The 20,645-nt window shown below is 37.8% G+C and overlaps 2 protein-coding genes across 2 annotated transcripts; both read right to left on the bottom strand.

Annotated features, from left to right (window-relative positions):
• Positions 1 to 6,487: 6,487 nt before the first annotated feature.
• On the bottom strand, positions 6,488 to 16,564 carry LOC105355280 (AP-4 complex accessory subunit RUSC2). The gene is made up of 10 exons (XM_011481975.4): positions 16,432 to 16,564; positions 13,000 to 14,304; positions 11,464 to 11,752; positions 10,471 to 11,364; positions 9,585 to 9,661; positions 9,322 to 9,496; positions 9,139 to 9,244; positions 9,007 to 9,053; positions 7,625 to 8,219; positions 6,488 to 7,524 (listed from the first exon to the last, which is right to left on the bottom strand). Exons 2-10 carry the CDS (start codon positions 14,251 to 14,253, stop codon positions 7,425 to 7,427), a joined length of 3,537 nt encoding a protein of 1,178 aa, XP_011480277.2. The 5' UTR covers positions 14,254 to 14,304; positions 16,432 to 16,564; the 3' UTR covers positions 6,488 to 7,424.
• A 2,124-nt stretch (positions 16,565 to 18,688) lies between these two features.
• LOC101154963 (liver-expressed antimicrobial peptide 2) lies at positions 18,689 to 20,276 on the bottom strand. Its single transcript, XM_004074820.4, has 3 exons — positions 20,124 to 20,276; positions 19,303 to 19,442; positions 18,689 to 19,064 (listed from the first exon to the last, which is right to left on the bottom strand). Exons 1-3 carry the CDS (start codon positions 20,187 to 20,189, stop codon positions 19,043 to 19,045), a joined length of 228 nt encoding a protein of 75 aa, XP_004074868.1. The 5' UTR covers positions 20,190 to 20,276; the 3' UTR covers positions 18,689 to 19,042.
• Positions 20,277 to 20,645: the final 369 nt, after the last annotated feature.

Here is a 20,645-nt window from a genome sequence, read left to right as displayed (position 1 = left end):
CACTGTCTAGTGGGTCAAGATGACCCCAATCCCAATGTTAAAGGGCCTAGGATAGCACAAGGGTTAAAGTTAAACTAAAAGTGCCCTGAACTAAAAGGTGCATAGAGACACTAGAGGTCATTGTTCTGCATTTTTTCAAGATTTCCCAGTATTGCCCATCAATGGTTTTCTCATTGTTTTAGGTTTATTATTATCTGTCACAACAAGAACAGGAAATTAACAAAATAATGCTCTTGAATATAATAAAATAGGATATATAGATATATTTAAATTGCATTTATGCTGTTATTGTAGTGTGCTTCAACTGTGTTTGATTCTGCTAAACAACCAGAAACCAGCACAGGAGGGCGCCCTGCTCCAGCAGCATTGATACAGCAGTCTCCAAAGCTTTTCCAGCTCTGCTCTCACAGGATCCATATCTTCTACCAGGGTGAGTAACACCATTTACATGTCTAAATATGGACAGCATAATGAACTGGAAAGTGCTATTGAAGTGGAAAGAATTTTAGTTTAAAGCTTCAATATTGCTTCTTTCTTGTTTGGCTGCAACTCAAGAACGAAAAAAAAAAACTGATGATAAATGTCATAAATGTTCCCTTTTAGTCTATTTATCTTACTATAAGTTCAGCAGAATACCAATGTGATATTTTTTAAACTCCTAAAAGCAATTCAAGCTGAATTTACTTTGCATTTCCTTCAGTAACAATGACCCAAAGAACTAAATAATAAAAAATAAGTATTTGAAAGCTATAAAAATATAAAATTGTCAAGTGATGTCCATTGATTTTCAAAATGTTCAAATTGAGTTTTCAAAAAACTTTTTTTACATTCCTATTTGGTATCAGGGACATTGCCCACAGTTGAAGACCATCATCAGCAAATCCTATGGAAGGATCACAGCAGAGCTGCTAAATGAGAAGCTGCAGCCGCACTGTTCGAACCCCCTCCACTGAATCTCCATCTATTATCCCCCTAGTAAACATCCCTGACAGTGACCTGATCAAAGATATTACCAGGAGACACAGGCAAATATGCAGATTAGCAAAGTAACGTTTAACACCCACGGAGGAAGTCATTATGTTTGATGACAATGATTTAAAAATAGGGGTCTCATTTATACTCTTAGTTTGTGTTGTTAAACAATACAATAGTAATGATAAGTCTGTTTCTGTGTCCTTGAATATGTCAAAGAAATTTACATTTCAATTGCAACATGAGCCCAAAAATCTAAGGCCTATCTTCTGAATTATTAAATAAAAATTCACTGGTTAGAGGGAGGAGTGTTGCACCCAAGAAAGACCCAGAGGAAGGTAAGTTCAATCAAAAATGATTAAAAATATTAAAAAGGGTCTATGCATTTTTTTCCACTTTTTATTTCTATTTTTCTGCGTTCATTGTTAAGCTCACATGTCATGCAAGAAAATTCCAAGCATAGCGGAGCACAGAATGTGCAAAAACCCAATTTAGAAAGTAGAATGACAGTCACAACAGAATTTGTGTCACGCACAGCTGCATTTTGTTTAAATGACGTTGCTGAATAGTCAATTTACAGCAGTTATTACATCTAAAAACACGGTAAGTCACCCAAAGTGATGTACAGCAAGAAAATATAGCAATAAAAAGGATATTAGAATATTTAAAATAGCAAAAATACTTTAAAAAAGGAGTTCAAACACAATGGAAGAGACATTTAACAGTGACTTACACATGAAATGAAGAAGTAACTCTGACATTAAGGTGGTATTCAAAATGCATGGGAGCTGTATTAAAGAAGGCTCTTTCAGCTCTAGATTTTAGTCTAGCATTGGAGAACCTCCAAGAGGAGCTGAAAAGACAACAAAAAAATCTGTTGCTGGAATGTAAAATATGAAAAGCTCTAATGAACTTGTAAGAGCTAAACTGTTAAAGGCATTAAAAAGAATTATAAAAGCTTTTATTGTACCCTAACATGAAAGAGAAGTGAGTGCAGACTGGTAAACACATGAGAGAAAAGATCAGATTATTTTTAGCCTAATGAGACATGATGATAAGTATCAAAATATAAAAGTTCCACCCAGATGAAAATGATGTTTTTGGTGTTTTTAACAGGGTCTCATTGCATTTTTTCTTATGGTGGAGGATGGATGAAAATATGGTCAGCGTGGGACTTTAAACAGTCCAACCAGACAGAGGATAATTTGTAAAATTCTAACAAAATAAATTCTAAAAAGAGAGGAAACTGTTTAACGTTTTTGTTTTTTGACTAATATTCAGTTCTTTTTTGCCAGAATGTCAAAATAATACGCCTTTTCTCAAATCAAAGCTAAAATCTATTGGTCGGAAGAAGAAAAAACAATCTAAAAAGCACTCACTTCAATCAGTTGTGCTTGAATGAAATGTACCTGTATTTAATAACACAATCAGATTACAAAAGCAGAAACATCATAAAACCGTTTAGAAATATAGCAGAAAATGTTTACATTTAGAATGTTGTCATTGAATCAGACAGACTAATGTCATTCAATTTGATTCGATTTATTGGTTTATTTCAAGCATTAATTATGGAATAAATGTAATACAATAAAAATTACGAAACATAAATACTGTACATCAAACCCGTTTCTGAAGTTAACTGATACAATCCCTAGAAAATAAAGAAAAAATAACAAAGAGGACAGAAGATGATGCAATCTTCTTGACAGTTATTTTATAATCTTGAATAGACGTTTTAACAGTAATGCAATGCACACAGTACACACACGTCCCATAAGATTTGTTAAATGTATTGATTATTTAATAAAGCCAAGTAGAGTTTGATTTGTTGATTTGTTGCTTAGAAGGGTGTGGGAAAAAGCGAACCTTCATGATCACAACCCTGTGATGGCAGTTTCTAAATATTTATTCTTACACAGAGTACAGACCAAAAGTTTGGACACGCCTTCTAATTCAAATGAATGGAAAGTTGTGTCCAAACTTTTGGTTTGTACTGTATATGCCTTTGCAGATTATTTATCAAATTACATTCAAGGTTTTTTTTCATTAGAGTTAATTTTTTATGTGCGGTAGTTTGTGGTAATGACAAAAAAGGAACATTAAGACATTACATTAAAGTTAACCTTATTTTGCTAAAAGTTTATTAACTGGAAGTTGTTTTTATTTGCAGAACAGATGTATAAGAGTTAAAAAGAACTACACAACACTTTTCCCCAAAGGGTATCTTATCAAAACATACTAAAATATTATTGCTCGGCTGCAATGTGTACTGACACCCAAAGACAGCTTTTAGAGGTTCAGCAGGTAACCTGTGAAACAGGAAATGGATACTAACGAGTTGTTTCATTTGAACAATAAATAATTTATTCACATTAACCCTTGTGCTATCCTAGGCACTTTGATATTGGGAGTGGGGTCATCTAGACCCACTGACAGTGCGCTGTACCTTTTTTCTTCAATGATTTGTGATCTTCACAAGTTTCCATGGATTACATGAAATCTGTCCACCTTTATCCACTTTTGTCATGGTAGGGAGAACACGTCAATGCAAGGGTGGGGTCATCTAAGATAGCACAAGGGACAAAACAGCAGTTAAATTGAAAAACTAAACTTACCGGTACAAAAAGAATCCCTTATCAAATTCCAAAGTGGGAAAAGAAGGAAAAGAAAATGCTTGTTTTTTAGATTCACTTTGCATTATGAAATACTATAAGAAAAATAAATATTTTTAAATAAAGAAACATTCAAAATAATAAAAGCCTAAACTTTTTCCAGCTGTCTAAGATGTCAAATTCAAGTTTTCAATTTATTATAGTTTTCAACTATAATTATTAATTGTCATAATAATTTAGACAAAAAAGAGCACACACCTTGTATAATTCTGTGTATAATAGTTTCACTTTTAAGTGAATCACTGAAGTAAAAATAGTTTTTTATTTTATGATGTGCACTATACTTTTTTCCATTGATAAATAATGTTCGCTGTTTGTGCAGTGGTTTTAAACAACCTGGTGAAATTTTTATTTTTTTAAACATTGATTCTCTCAATGATATGACTTGTGCAATAAAGTTTTGATCATTTATTTATTCTTAATTTTCCTTTTTTTTTTACTCCAGGAACTAAAGGCACCTGTAACCATTGTGCTATTCTAGGCACTTTAACGTTGGGAGTTGGGTCATCTAGACCCACTAGACAGTGCTCTGAACCTTTTTTCTTCAATGATTTGTGATCTTCACTGGTGTCCATGGATTACATGAAATCTTTCCACCTTAATCCACCTTTGTCATGGTAGGGAGAACACGTCAATGTAAGGGTGGGGTCATCTAAGATAGCACATGGGTTAAAAGTGAGCTCCAACCAAGTGTTCTCCTTTGAGCCTGCAGAGCTCTTCATTCCTGATAGGAAACCGCATCACCTGGATGACGACAACCCCAACAAGTATTTTATGTCAGGTACACAATAGAACAAAGAGAAACCTGCAGGACATCTTTATTTTAATTTTAGACCTTCATGTTATCCTTTAAGCTGTAGCAATTAAATATAATTTGTTTTGGGGTTTGTGCAACACAATGCCGTCCTAGAATTGAATGTTCTTTTTAAATGTATCTGCGTCAGGCTGAAGCCAAACCGGTTCATTTAGCAGTGTTAAGTGGCAAATCCAACCCAAAGGGCTTCACTTTCCCAAAAATTAAAACCACCTCCTAAACATAAGAACTGTAAAAGATGAAAGTATGAAGAAGAATAAATACGAGTCTTTGTTACAATGGCTATGAAATGTTTCACCAATCTGTTTTGTCTGTAACTTTGAACACGTAAAAAAGAAAGAGCTGCAGGTGACATGGGTAATTATTGGATGATTGTGCTGAACATCAGGAAAACCACATTTCACACTTTTTTAAATAATTTGAGCGATTTAAAACTTTTCATTTGCAGCTGAACCAGTTGTATACATAGAGAAGCACATGTTATCCATGCACATGCGTGCTTGTACCTTTTCCATCACATGTTATCTTCTGGACACATTGATGCCAACATCTAAAGCACCTAAGTGTACACAGCCCTCAAAAGTTTGATCTAAAAGTTCTTGGTAGGTAAAGAACCAAATGCTTTACAATAGGCATGTCCAAACTCCGGCCCGGGGGCCAAATACAGCCCATGTTCAAATTTTCACTGGCCTGCAGACTCCCGTCATAAAATCAATATGTGGACCACAGCATGTTCTAAGAACTCAGATTTCTTGATTGTGATTGGCTCCATTACATCATAAACCGTTGTAAACTTGCAACTACCACCTGTGGGAACTTGACCTTCAGAGCCTTAAAAGCCAAATGAGATGAACAAAATGTATTTGTTTCTGTGATCAAAACTCCGGTATTTCTGTATAAAATAACTATTTGCTATGTTCCGTGCACATGATATAAATTTAGAAGTTCACAGTGAGCATTTAATCATGAATATGTAATATTTCATATAACCCTAGATTTAATACTCACAAAAGTTTTTTCTTTTCAGACAGACTTTATTTTATTTCTGTTCTTCACATATAAAATTCACATTGATTTGGGGTAAAATGTATTAAGATTTATCTGTTTTATGTGAAATTGCAATAATGTTTTTCTAAATTGTTTATTTGCATTTATTGATATTAAAGGGTTCAACGAATATAGGCCGACTAATTATGGAGGGATATTTCTGCCACCATGTTGCACACAAAACTTTTTTAAGTTGAACACAAAACTTTCTAAGTTTTTTGCTCAAAAAAATTTTTTTTGCTCAAAAAATGTTTTTTCAAACAGCGATTTGATTGGTTAGAATCTGGACCAATCAGCAGCTGTTTGATGGCAGCTTGGTCACGTCAAACCGAAACTTAACTTAGCAAAGATAAGAAAAAAGTGAGATGACACACAACGCATGCAAATTTCTTTTTGGCAATGCCAGTGGCAGTCATATCACGCTAAGTCGCGCTCAAAGTAGTCAGCAAAATCAAAGATAAGACAAAAGCGAGATTTGACACAACGCACGTAAAAAATGTGTTTTGCAAACGCAAAAAACGATTTTGAAAGCAAAAAAAAAAATTTGAGCAAAAAAAATTTTTTGGAAAAAAAAAACTTAGAAAGTTTTGTGTTCAACTTAGAAAGTCTTGTGTGCAACATGGTGGCAGAAATATCACTCCATAACTAATTGGCCCGCACACATTTTCACCTCACAAAATCGGTACCTTTTTTACAAAAAGTTTGGACACCTATGCTTTACATCATGAGAGTTTGGTGATATTTTTGTTGCTCTAAACCTCCCTTATGCTAAAAATGTGGTTACTTAGTTACTAGTATTTTAGTGAACTTAAAGGTGATTTTTCTTGTGCCAAAGCCTCGCTTCCTGATCAAACCCTACAACCCTGCAATCACTAAAGAGGCACTAATCCTGTTCTTCAGGAAATGGAGTAAAAAGACCCCATAAAGGTATTAAAGATAAATTAAAAAGCTGTTTTTTCTATATAAATAAACCAAAAAGACAGACAAAAAGGAAGTTTATTTAGTTTTTTTGGCAGAGGTTTGATTGTTGCTCTGCATGAAAACAAGCATTCAGGGAGATGGGACACTTTCAAAAGCTGCAAAGTGGTACATCTAACTCTGCAGTTAGCCCCCTTCTTTTGAACTGAAAGTAAAGCATGTTGTCCTCATTCAAAAAGCCTGGCGGATAATACCTGAAGCTACCACAAGATGGCTTTTATTAAAACTGCAGAAGACAACACAGAAAAACAGAGGTCAGAAGCACAAAACATGCACATACAGCAAATTCATGCTAAAAAGATGCTGCGAAAGGAGAGGCTGGTGTGAAGGAAATAACAACATTTGTCTTCTTCATTTTAAATGAAAAAATAAAATGATTGATATGATTACTTGGAGGTTGACATGTTGAAAAATCAAATGTATCACATTTATGAACTGATCACTACTAGAAGGAAGCATATCGAGGATCTTGAGTGCTTTTATTTCATATTTTTTTCTGGTGAAACTCTAAGATGAGCTTCTTTTAAAATGTCATCTCACAGAATTGGCACAAACTCTTGCAGGACAAGAACATTTTAAGGAAAATTGCTTAACTTATAATGAGAGTTTGTTCTTTTTCTGAATTAAATAAGAGATGTGGGCCGGTGCATGGAGATATACAACATTTAAATCTCATTTGTAAGCCTATGTGGATCAATGGATAGAGTTTACTAAGTGTGTTACTAGTCTCAAAGTGCTGTTATCTGCTTTGCTATTGTTAAAAACTTTAATGATTTATTTTTTAGGAAATTGCTTTTAATTTGACAAAGTGCTTCAGAAAACGAGGATAACAGTTTCTGAGAAGCAGATGATTGTCGGTTTTTGTGCTTAACTCAGTGGTGGAGCTCAGTTTCCAAAGTGTATTTGCATGCTCTTGTTTCTGAACAGTCCTCTCTCAGTTGTCAGTGCCCCGTACGGGTTGGAGCTCCCCCCTTTATGTTCTTGATGGTTTGAGCCAACAGTCCCAGCTGCGCTGCATCCAACTGCAGCCACTGCGATGGCCTGTGAACATTGGTAGATATGGTGCATTTTAGCATTAACAAGAATCTAGACTTTAAAAGGTAGAAAAATGCATTTTGTTATGTTGCCCAGTATTTCTTACCTTCTGCTTTGTGCTCTTCCAAAAGTATTTGATGCTCCAAAGAGTTTTGACCAGCGTCTTCCTCCTTGAGCAGGATCGTCTTTATGGTCTGAGGCTGATGCATTCTGGTTGTCTTTTTCTTCCATTTTCTCTTCCTTTGTACACTTCATATTGATTTGATGGCGGTGATTTTCCCTTATATTCTGTTTCTTTACAACGCCATCCTCAAGATCGGACTCTTTTGGCCAGTACTCTGGTATGGAATCCAACACCAAACTCTTGCTGGTCCCTCTTATGTTCTGACTACTGCAGACAGTTTGACTTGTCTGGTGTGGGATCGTGGTCCGGTGACTTTTAAAGCTGCCGTCGAACATTCTGTTGGTTTGTAATTTTGGCCAGCTGGTGACCAGCAGTGCTGAGCAGGGCCGGAGCGGGGAATGAGTCTCCGAACAGAGCGACCGGTGTTGAAACAAGCGATGCTCCACCAGTAAGTTCAAGTCAAAGGGCAGCACAGAGAGAGGCTGCAGCAGGAGCAGCAGCTCCTGGAACATGGGCTGACACCGGCCCAGGGTCATGGACAAGAACCCCCAAGAGTGGTAATATGCAGGCAGCAAATCTGTGGAACCAAAGTCACAGTTTCAAATATATAATGATAACTAACAAAATGTGTTCTTTTAACAAGTTAAAATATACATGCTAAATACTTCTAAGGAGCTTTACATTTTCAGTGCAGATTACCTTTTTTTTATAATGTCACTTTGAAACATTTTTTTTGCACTCCAGTCAATGAAAACAAAGGAATGAATACAACTTCCTTCACCAGCTTTCCTCTCATTTAGTCATGGGACAGACTCCTCAGTGATGGGGGTGTAAAATATTGAGTTTTAGCTGAATGTAACTGCCCAGAAGCAAAGCTTATTAAAAATAGCTGTTTTTCTTTTTAGATTGATACGTAAAAGAGCAAGATAATATTAGAAATATAATGAAACAAACAAAAAAACAAAACAGATAATGTTAGATAATTGATTCTGTTTTTCTTTTTTTAGTAGGTCTATCTAATAATAGGCTAAACAATATTAATAATTGACTCTAATTTTCCACCAGATGATTCCTGTTGGAACATTTTTTGTCACGGGCAATGAGTATTACTAAAACATTTACCTTATTTAAAAAGATGTCATGAAATAGAAGTGTAAAATAAGCATTAGTTCATTATCACAAACAACTATTGGCTCCTTTAATTTTAATTTAAATCAAGTGTTACACTTTGTCCATATATAAATTTTACTATACAACTTGAACTCGGCACAGACTTTCAAGTACATTTTGAAGCCTGCGCCTTCACACACAACACTAAGCTGAACCATTCCTCCATAGGTTTATCTATTTTTCTTTTTACTCACCTTTCTGACTCTGTAGATGACTGAGCCAGAACTCAAGAGCCCTCAAGCTGCAAGAGACAAAAAACATCTAGTAAAATCAGTGGAACGGTGCTTAAGTTTATGATCTTATTTGTAAACACATTTAATTCCTACTTTAACAGGCCCATGATGAATGCTCTCAGTCTCATACAGTGGCTGGTGAGCAAGGAACACTGCTTGATCTTGCAGACCAGGCTGTGGAGGACCCTGGTGGATGGACCTGCAGCACAATAACAGATGAACAAGGCTTCAACGTGAGACCATGCCACCTGCATGTGGCGCCGGCTGAACACTTACCAATCCGAGTAGAGACCTCCACCACATTCCAGGAATGATTGCGGCGCTGTCCAATAATGAAATCCAGTTTGTGGTTCCTCAGACCATCATTTAAAAGATTCTGGATTGCAGGACACAAGTGTTCCAGGACCAAAGCAGAAATAGTGGGGCTGTAGGAGCTGTTACCCAGACGCATCTGTGAAAGAAGGAGTGTGCTGTGAGGAATGCTGTTACAAGAACATTCTCTGCTTTTAGTAAAACTTTGTTAGATCAATCATACATGCCTTCTCATCAGGATCCCTGCTGATGCTGAAATGGGCCATGATTAAATCCACTGCGCTGCTCACAGCCACCAGCAAACCTGAAGACAGTGGGACAAATCTGTGCGTGAGATTTTTTAAACATTCATTTAAAGTCATTTTTGACATTCAAAGACATGTTGGAGTTTTTTTTTCTGACTGGAATTTTTGTTATTTCAAGTCTGTTTAGAAACCAGGTTAAAGCTATTGCAGTGGAATCTCACAGATAGGATCCATTGCCTCCTTTTTTTTACAGTCAGCATGCAGCTGGAATGCAAATCTGACTGATAACAGAAGATAAAAGCGTTGGTGCTTTCATTTGGGTGGGAAATCTCCCTAGCTTTCTTTTCTTTTATCTCTGTCGCCAGCTCATCCAGAGAAGTCTCAGCAAATGTCACAGTAAATGCTTAATGCATGTTGATGCTGCCTACAGTAGCACAGCACAGACACTTTGCTGCTGCTGCTGCTGCTGCTGCTGCTGCAAATGGCACCATCTCTGCTTCCATCCAGTAAAAGAGCCACACTTAAGAAACTCATTTAACAACAAGAAACCCAAATGGTGGCAGTGAAACTAAATGACAGTTCATTAGCCCCACTGCATCAGTCTCCTCGCTGTAGCCTGGAGCGTGCAGATTCATAGGTTACAGAAGAGAGCGTTCCACCAATCCGGTGCAGGGAGAGTTAAAAATAGGTCATGTTTGATGGGAAGCCCCTGCAGGGTACTGCTGCAGCACTGTGTGCTTTCAGAGCCACTCTCTGTGGCTCATCACAGGCAGGCCCATCTAAACAAGCTGGCATCTGACCAGTACTCCCATTCCAGCTTTTTGTACAACAAAGGATTTGTGAGATTTAGTCATGCCTTAACCCTCACCTCTCCTCTGAAGATGGCTGATGGACATGGAGTCGTAGGTAGAATCAGATGAGAAGCAGAGCTCCGAGGGGCATCTTCTCTGCTGTCTCTGATCTGACCCTGTATTGAGTTCAGAGGAGTCTTCAAACTGCTGGAAAAGCAGGCTAGAAGGAGCCAAAGAGAGGAGAGAGCGCAAAGAAGAAAGAGAAGCCACTGAGACATTCGGAGGAGCAGCTGGATGCTGTGGGTGCTGAAGAGGGGCCATGGGGGGTGATAGGAAACCCTGCACGTTTGGCTGATATGGGTCAGTTGTCAGATATAATGTGGGTGGTGTGTGTGATGATGATGAATAGTTGGATGAGTTAGTTGGATCAGAACCAGTGCAGCTCTTAATCGAGGTGAGGTCGATCAGGTCTTGGTAGGTGGGGATCTTTACAAGGTTGGATGGACATGAAGCAGAGTTTATAGGAGTGTTAGTCTCGGTTTTACTTCTGTTCTCCTGAACCTGATTTGTTTGGGGTTTGATGATGACCTGATATGAATCCAGGCTGCTTTTTGGAAGTTTATTTGTTGGGATGCCCACATGTTTGTCTGTGAAGCACTTTGGGCTTGGGGTGCAGGTGGAGCAGGTATCAGAGCTGGAAGGAGCCTCCAGAAAGATGGAGCAGCGGATCTGTGTTGGGGATAACTGATGATTGGGTAAACACTGACTTCTTTCGTCTGTAAATTTTTGGAAGTTCTGGGATTTTCTAGGCTTGCTGGCCTTCTGGTTCATGTACTGCTCCAGAAGACATCCCAGATGAACCTCTGATTGTGGCTGTCCTGCAGGAAGCAGAATGAAGGGCTGGATAGGCAGTGAGGTTGGCCTCTGGGGTTTTTTGCTGTTTTCAGTGTTATCTCCCACTGAACACTTCCCTAAATATAAAAAGAAATACTGTTGTAATCAGTAAAAAAACAAAAAAAACAAACATTGCCTCAACTTTTTAGAGCAATCAAATAATTAAAGTCATTTACCTTTTTCAGTAACATCAGCATTCATTTGCTGATGCTTCATAGATGGTTGGGTGCTTTCCTCTTCTGGAGCTTTGCATTTACCTCCATGCAGGTTACACCGGCCGAGGCACAGTGACGAAGAAGGCATGTGAGAGTGGTTCTGGAGGCCATCTGACCTTGACCTGCACAAGCTTCTGTCAGTGGAGGTGCCGGCAACCTGATGATCACAGGCCTGAAGATGATAAGAACCCAACTTCAGCCTCAACTCTGTAGGGGAAAGTCTTTCTTCCTTTTGACAATCCTCCGACTCCTAAAAAAAGGGACATTAAAAACAAAGCAGGACTTCTTAGATTCCAAAAAAACAATTGTCCACTGACTGTTCATTTGTGTTTGTATGTAAATAATCAGTAAAATAAATCTGTATTTTAGCAGATCTTTGGTAGAAGTGTTATAATTTTGAATTGGAAAGAGGTTGACCATCAGGTCTGCACAAAGATCTTGATGGCAAAAGGAATTTAAATCAAACAGAAATGCATTTAATTTGCATTTGAGGAAAAAAAACTGTTTAATAAAAATGCAAATATATGGATGCCGACAGAGGAGTTATAAAAGACTCTTCAGGTCATTTAAAAACATAGATCGCATGTGTACAGGTAGTTTGACTGCTAACAATTTGTTAGCAGCATGCTATGTTACATGTTATCATTGAAAACTACAAAAAAAATCTAAATATAACCTGGTGCTCTATAAGCTGTTTTTTAAAAGCATTAAATCAAGGCATCCTTTCAGCAGTTGCTCCGTTAAAATTTAAATGATTTAATGAAATTGTCAAATATGTTTTACTGTAGTGTCAAACAACTGAAACATACTCAAATATGACACTCTTGGTCAGCTGCCTAAAACAGAACCAGATGACCAAAAATAAATTAAAATGAGCAATTTAACACAAACTATAGATTAATGGTGGCTTGATAATGTCCAGTGCAAGTGCATATGGTACATTCTTCATATGGTACAGTCTGCTATCACACAGCACTGTAGAGATCATTCCTCTAAGGAATGTTTTATATTATCAACACCTCTTTGATTGGAGGTGGTATTGCCATAAATGAAAAATTATCAACCAGATTTATGTCTGTAGTTCTCTGACTGTTATACTCTAAAGGTAGATGATTAAAGTCCCATTTACTTAAGCATGTGTGCATCTAAAAATTATTATTCTGCTTATAAGTGCTAATAAAAGTTGTGAACAAGTGGATGTTTATTTTTGTTCAAATATTCAAGTCATAATTTTAAAGAAAGAATAAAATAAAAAAATAAAGTACTTAACTTTTTCTTTTTACTCATACCACAGACTGTTGATTTTTTCCTTAGTATTCATCTTTACTACCACTCTTGAGTACATTTTGTTTTACACTGTGAGTGAACCACTCAAGGATTCGTTTGCAAGGGAATCAAAGTCTATTTTTAGGCAGACCAGAGTTTGTCTGTTTGGTTTGCACCAAAAATTCTACACTTCATTGTAGTTTGGCAAAGGTTTTTCCATTTCTAACTTACCTTCTTGTCTTTGTTGTGCTGATCTTTGAAATGATCAGGAGGGCTAGGGAAGGGGCTGTTTTGACCCTGCCCCTCAGGGCAGCTGGTGAGGCTAGACCAGGCTGGGCTGGGAGACTGAGACGAGAGGTCACAAGTAACAAGCTTGTAGTACTTTAGGTTTGTTTCCACCGCTATCGTGGCTTGACTTTGAAGACAAATGGCCAGGTCCGTCACCTCCAGAGAGGAGAGGCCCGGGGGGTCCGGCTCCTGCGGGAAAAGGTTGCAGTTTGAGTCAACCCCTTGAGGAGAGCGTTTGGACCTGTGAACCTCATCTGTGGGAGGAGAGCGATCCCTCATGTGTTTGTGCTGTCCCTGCTCAGTTGGACTGTGGGAAACGTCCTGTAGACTCAGAAGCACAGATCCGTCAGATGTTTGAACTGCAGGGCTGCCAAGATCTTGAGGTGTTGCAGGATTGTTGCTCCTGTTATACATTGCACAAAAGTTTACCAAGACGCCATCTGAGCTGGTGCAGGAAGAGTCTGTGTGGCAGTTGGACAGCCGCTCTGGAGAACATTTGTCTTGGATGCCACAGCACATGTTATCCTGTGACATCACTGAGGTGTCAGTTCTTCTCATGTGGAAGCATTGACATTCAGCCAACAGTGGGTCCATCTGTTTAGGGTGGTTAGAAAGCCAATGCTGGTCGCCTCCCATACCCAGCATTGTCCCTTCATTATTCCATTCACCTTCCAGGTCCCCCTGAGACAATGCGTAATTCATTGCACCATTACTAAGAAGCCAATTGGAATTACCATGCAAGGCAAAAGATGAGTCTTCATAGTATCTGTGGAGATTATCTCCATCCTCATCATCCTCATCATGTTCTGTACTGGGGAGGAAAGAGTTGTGTGACCGCAGGTGACCCCCAGCTACACAGCTTTCCTTCTTCAGATGGGAACTCGCTTCTTCCGGCGAGGATGCGGAATCGCACCTGCCACTGCTGTCGCTGGTCCCCTCCTCCTCTGCACGATCCTCAGTGAGACTTCCATAACTGTTGGAGAAGTTCCTTTTCCCGCCTCTGAAAGCATGCTCTCTGTTGATCGTGTCCTGCTCGGGCAGAGACGCCGCTCGAGCCAGGCCAGCTGAGCACACGCGGCCGGGCCTTCTGGCTGAGCTGCGTACAGCTGGGGTGGGAAGCTGCCAAGGGGGAAGCTGCCCCACAGGAAAGTGGCACGCTATCATTGTGTTCCCCGGGAGACTGGATGCTCCAATCATGCTGCTGGATGAGACTGGATCATGGAGGCTGTCCCCACACTGTTCCTACAACTGGTGAAAACACAAATGATTAGATTTAGGGGGAATATAAGAAAAAACTAAATACAAATTCAAACAGTTTGCATGCATTTTTCACATGTTAGTGTGTTATTGGTATTTGCATAAAGTTCTAAGTTTGACCTCTTTTTTTTATATTTTGTTTTGTAGCCACAGGCATCAATTAAAAATGCAAAAAACACACTTGGAAAAGGGTTGTTTTCAATCTGTTGATGTAAATCACTAAGTCTTGTTAGATGATTTATTTCTCATTTTAAAAAAAAAGTTCTTAGCATGAGAAGGAGAAAGAAAAAAAGTCTCACTGAGATTTCTACCTTCACTTTATACACTACTGGACCTCAGAGCCAGTCTTCCTTGTCTGCTTCTAGATCTCAGCAGAACCAAGACTACATAGTTTAGTCGACAAACCCCTCCCCTCTCTCCTCGAGCCAACCGAGATCTCTCACAGCTACCTAGTCGTTCTGTAACTAGGGCAGCTGCACTGCAGAGGATGCACCACTGACACAGCGAAAAGTAAATAGGCTTCAACATTAGTCTAACAATTTCTCTTCAACAATCAGCCAAGCACAAAAAAAATGTTTGTGATGGAGAAAAATCTAAAACTTTGGATCTTTTACCCTCAAACTGCTTTTAGGGATTTATTATGTACAAGCACTTTGATCTCATGCAGCATCATTATTCATTTATTATCCAGTGTTCATGCGTTTTTAGGACAGCTGAATATAATAACGTTACTTATAATTTTGGCTTTACAGCTGCAAGGTTCCTGGTTAAAACCTCACCTTCACATCCCTCCTCTGCTTGTGTTTTCTTCAGAGGAACTCCGGACTCATTTGCACAATCTCAAAAAGTGTTTTAAGATGAACTGATATTGACTGTGGGAGTGAATCTGAGCGAGGATAGTTCTCAGTCCTTTGGCAGCAACATTGACCAGGTCATGTTTGCCAATAAGAACTTATAATAAAGCACTTTTTACTGGACAAATAAAGCTATACTACATTTGGAAATGTGCAAACAAAGTTTGAAATTCATACAGCAGTGAAGATCTATATAGCAACAAATACAAAAACAAAACACACTCAGAGCAGAGAAAAATTGACTACAAGATGTTTTTGCTTTGATAGGCTTGATTAATCCACAAATCCTTGTGAAAAATGAGGTGTAAAGGGTCAGACTCTGTAGATTCCTCATGGCTTGCAGGCAGATAATACTCATAGTTCTGCTATGATCGGGACAGACTACGTTGTCGACTTTACTCTGTGGTGCATTACAAACCAAAACACTCCTCCAAGTAAATATGAAAGGAATACTTATTTGAATATTGTCTCCTTTGTCCTGCATTTGAAATTGTACCAGACATAAACCCAACTAATCGGGTAAATCAGCCTTCTCCAGACGGTTACTTCAAAGCAGATCCAACTTGTTTTTCTGGGAGTCCATTATCGTACAGAGACGTGGTTAGGATTAATTTGATCTCTTCGAATGTCAGTTCATGTCAGACTTCAAAACCAAAGACGGACTGTGTGGTTCAAATGAGAACAGAGTCTTCGACTGAGGCCACTGCAATCATGGTTCTGCTTGTTAGTTGATGTTCTTCAAGGAAATCACTATAAAGGACTGGGTTAAGAAAAAACACAATAGTCAATGCAAAAGATACACTTATCAAACCTCTATTTAAGTTGCCTTTAAAGGTAATTCTTGTTGGCTTTTTTTTACAAGGAAAAAGCAGATTTTCTGTTTAGTGTAAGAATTTCTAAAAATTTCGCATTTTTGCAGTGATTTGCAGCCCGTTCGTTCCAGCTATCATCTCAAATAAGGCTCCCCTTTGGAGTTAACGTTTTATCTTCAGGCTTCTGTATATCCCCCTTTTTGCGTGAAGCCCGTGCGATTTTCTCAGGATAAATGCATATTTAAAGTCGCTGAAGGAAGTCACTTCAACATTTAAGTAAAGGATCAAAAATACAATTCCATATTTTACAGAATCTCTTGGGAGAACCACGCTGAGAACAGCCAGTCTGAGATCATTCATTTTCCCATGCAAACCTTTATCTTACAATAACACATGCATAACATTTTAAATGTAAAGGGGAAATAAAAACCCCTGATGATTTTCTCTCTTACCGGATCTGTGTTGTCTCCCCCCTTCACACACAAGTGTGAGTGCATTTCACAGCATCCTTCCCCACGCCGCTTCAGCACCGCTCAGGCTGCAGGAGCCGTTACGGCACAACGGCTTCAGCCAATGAGAGAGCAGAGAGCGCTCTGCAACTCATCCAAGACACCAGTTAGAGAGCGACAGGGGCCTGAAAATAGGTCTCCATTAATTTACTGAAAACATTAAAACGAGTTAACTGAAGTGATTTATGGAGCTATTTCAGTGCCATGAAAAGACAGCCATTTATTAAATCTACAATGTTTATTACTCACAATATTATAATATGTATTTTAAACATATTATCCTATAACATTTTCTTTACTCCTAAGTTGACATTATGGTTTTAATTTACTCACAGGTAACCCTTTAATGTTTACATAGAAAGATGGGTGAGTACTACTAGAGTATTTTAAGAATATTGAAAATCTGTTCCAATTATATTCCTTTGTTGCAAAACCAACCATGGTCTATCAATCCGGGTCAAAACGATTTCAAAAATGGGGATTTTAGTCATAACATCTACTAAATTGATTATGTTATTTACATAATTCTTTTTTGTAAGTATTTCTACCGCAAATTTAAGGTAGTTTTTAAGTAGTTATTATGAATGTCTGAAGGTCATGCTTTTAACTTGAAATGTGTATATCTGGAAGGACAAGACGAAGCATTACAGCTGGAAATTAATGTGTTTTTTTAAGGTTTATTCTTATACAAGTAGAAAGTTTTTTTGTCTGAACCATTTCATGCAATTAAGCCTTAAACTGTTTTTTATTTTGTGTCCAAAAACACTATCAAAAAAAGTCCATGTTGAATGCAGTGTACACAACAAATCGATGTAGACTTATAAATATAAATTATTGCTGTGAAATATATCAGTTCCATTCTTTCCTCCATTAGTAACCAAGGACTACCAGAAATGCAAATTTGTCTTCTGCAGAGGACCTGAGTATCTAGCTGCAGACTACTAAATGAACTCCTTTTGATATCTACAGAGGACAATTGGGACTTTTATATAATGCCAAATGTGAAGGGATGGGACTCTGGGAATTGTACTTCTAGATGTTAAAATGTTTCTGACTAGACAACACTTTCTTTTTTTAGTAGTCAGGGACTTAAATCTATGTAAAAACTGTCATACTAATCTGACCAAGGTCGCCCTCTAGGGGTCAACACCAGAATCACTTCTCCTGTGTGTTCATCACACTCCGATCGCTGGATTTGAAGGTTTTTAAAGCAGATTTTTGGTATTCTATTAAAAATTTGACCAAAAATGTTACATTTCTTTCATAGCAGCTGTGGTCCCCCGGTTGACCTCTGATCGCAGGTTCGGTTCCTCTCTCACTCATCCATGCTTCGAAGTGTTTTGGGGCAAGACATTGTCTCCAAAATTGCTCCTGGTGGTTATAGGTTGGCGCCAGTGTTTCGGCAGATGAGCTGCCACCAGTGTGTGACTGTGTGCGTAGGAGTGGGACTGTGACTGTAAAGCGCTTTGGGCCTTTTAAGAGGGTAGTAAAGCACTAAGTATTATCATGTGTAACGGTATGAATATGATCATAATGAAAGAAAAGGTATACAATCCCATTCCAATAAAAAAAAAAAAAAAGAATTTTAAAAAGTAAACCTGAAAGAAATGAAAACAATGTCCATCTCTCAGCTGTCAGTTTAAGATATGGGGCATGCTACTGTGAACCAGCTCAGCAGGTTAAGGAAAAAGATGCCCCCCGAGGACCCCCGGCCCTCTTCGTGGTCCATCTGCATGCTATACAAAGATGCGCCGGCGCAGGTCATCTAAGGCGCTCGGCTGCATTGACCTCAGTAACCTCTCGAGATGTGTGTGTGTATCCTGTGTTGCTGTTTGTCTGACCTTCTTCATCGAGATGTACTGGAACTGAGTTTCTCCTTGTTGGGATTAATAAAGTTTTCATGCATATCTTTATATTTCTCTACCTCCCTGTTGAGCTAATTCACTTATTTTTCCTCAGATGCTGACATTAAAAACTTCCTTGTAATATTTAATATGTGTTCCCTTAAAGCTGCTTTCAGAGTAAGCTGACTCCATGTAAGAAAAGATTTAAGCGTTTAAAACAAGTTGATCTAAACAAAGCAGAAAATAATTACTGGTACATTATTTCACCACATTCACAGTAAAAAATATATATATTGGGAAACGCTAAAATAAAAAAAGGAATTTTGAACATATTTCCCATTAAAAGACAAAGAAGATATTTTTTAAAAAGTGGTTTGTATATTTAAATAATAACATTTGTTTACAGTATATACAAATAAATACACGGTAACAAGAAAAAACAAGAAAATTCAGTGCACCTCAAAAAAGAGCGGGAATATTTATATTTTCTTATGAAAAATACAAACAGATGACAAGTGGAACAGGTGTAAAAGCGTTTTGGTACTCAACCAAGGTTGAAAAGTGCTGTATAAGTATACGCCATTTATCATAACACAATTTCTGAGCAACAATTTAAAAAAATGATGTCACTCATGATCATTTATCCAGTAGTGTGAAGCTTTGGTCCATAATGTAGATGTTTGTGAGTCCCCCCTTCTGCTATCACAGTGTCAGAAGGAGCAGATATTTTTCCTGTGAAGATAAGAGGCATCTTAAGTGTAGTGTCAGGACTGACTTTGACCAACACCATGCAAAATCCACGTGAACACGCCGTTACACATCATAAATAACAGTTTTAAACCACAACTACTCATATTTTTTTTTGTTAAAGTTCATTTATCTGGTAAATGTCCCAGAATCCTTTGTGGTTCTCTAAAAAATGAGTCAAAACTTTAAAGAGTAAGTTTGAAATGTGATTTTTTTTAAGTACCTGCAGTACTTGGTGCCACACTCTGAAGCATCTCTGCAGCTGGCTCCAACAGGCTTCAGACTGTTCCAGCGCCACAGCAGCGATCGCTTGGTCCTCAGGATCAGACCGCTCCACTCATCAGGAAGAGGTAATGCGTTGACCTTAAAAGACAAATATTGGATTTGAGAAGTCCAAGAAATAAAGGGTTTCTCCGTTCCTGTCGACCAATTATAAAAAGGAAAGAATCAATGATTACAAAGAAAGAAAAGAAAAACAGATAGGTAAGTAAGTAAGTAAGTAAGTAACCTTTTTCTTTTGGACAATTGAAAACAAGTGTAGAACAACAAAATAAGAAAAAATACACGACAAAAAGTATATAAAACAAGAAAATTATGTAAAACAAGACACAATTATATAAGACAAAATTATATAAACAACACAAGTCCAAAAGGGAGTGAGAAGAAGTATAATCTTATAAACTCTCACCCCCTTTACCTTAAATCCTTACTTTCCTTCTAAACCCAGTACACCCACCATCAAAGTCCAGAGCCCTACCCAACTGTATATTCGGTTACAGCTGCACATGCTATTCTCGTTTCCAAAAAGCACACAAATGAATAACAAAACATATTTTCTAAGTATGCAGATTTACAAATGCTGATGTTCTGTATTGTTTTGTATTTGTACATATTTATCAATGATCACATTTCTGTATTTATACTTAAATTCTTTTATGTTTGGACATTGTTTCAAGCATTTACTAGTTCTGTTCCACAACTTCACTCCATAAACTGAAACACAAAATCTAAAAAATAATAAAAGTCTAAAGATGATTAACTTACCTGAGTGATGCATATGAGAGACAGAAAAACAGAGAAGATGATTATTCTTTCCTGCAGTGCAGTCATCCTGTGAGCAGATTAGGGTTGTGTGATCCAGCTCTGATGCAAGGATGGTGTGCTGGCACTCGCCACGTGTAATAAAGGCTGTTATTGGGTTGGGAGGAGTTAACCTCTGGGTTTACTGTTTTTGTTACTTTGAGTTTGGCAGCTCGGTCTGCCCATGTCAAAGTCAGGAAGGCAAATCTCTATACGGTGCTTCTTATCATTCTTATAATGACAATGAAAATCAGAGGTTACAACAAAGGATTCAAAGTACACGGCTGCATGGTAATTGAGGGCAGTGCCACGTCAGACGTGCTGGAATCTTAAAAGGATACTTTCATATTTGAATAAATCATTTAAATAATTACCCGTAATATAAAATATATTTTTAAAAAATAAATCAAGGTTCCTATTTTGCCTTTTTCCTTTTTATTTAAACATAAAAAAAACAAGTTTTAATTTGGAATGAAAGTTTTTAAT

This window comes from Oryzias latipes, chromosome 12 (assembly GCF_053564925.1).
Source record: "Oryzias latipes strain Hd-rR chromosome 12, Olatipes_Hd-rR_3.1".
In the NCBI taxonomy this organism is placed as follows: Eukaryota; Metazoa; Chordata; class Actinopteri; order Beloniformes; family Adrianichthyidae; genus Oryzias; species Oryzias latipes.
The sequence above is the reverse complement of the archived record's forward strand: the minus strand, read 5'-3'. Positions and strand labels throughout refer to the sequence as shown.

Excerpts from the sequence above, each read along its gene's own strand:
- LOC105355280 (XM_011481975.4), bottom strand. The coding sequence starts at position 14,253 with ATGATTGGAGCATCCAGTCTCCCGGGGAACACAATGATAGCGTGCCAC. Across the intron at positions 11,365-11,463 it reads TGCTGATGTTACTGAAAAAG|GGAAGTGTTCAGTGGGAGAT; the intron begins GTAAATGACTTT and ends TTTTATATTTAG. Across the intron at positions 9,054-9,138 it reads TTCATCATGGGCCTGTTAAA|CTTGAGGGCTCTTGAGTTCT; the intron begins GTAGGAATTAAA and ends TGTCTCTTGCAG.
- LOC101154963 (XM_004074820.4), bottom strand. The coding sequence starts at position 20,189 with ATGACTGCACTGCAGGAAAGAATAATCATCTTCTCTGTTTTTCTGTCT. Across the intron at positions 19,443-20,123 it reads CTCTCATATGCATCACTCAG|GTCAACGCATTACCTCTTCC; the intron begins GTAAGTTAATCA and ends TTGTCTTTTAAG. Across the intron at positions 19,065-19,302 it reads TGTGGCACCAAGTACTGCAG|GAAAAATATCTGCTCCTTCT; the intron begins GTACTTAAAAAA and ends TTATCTTCACAG.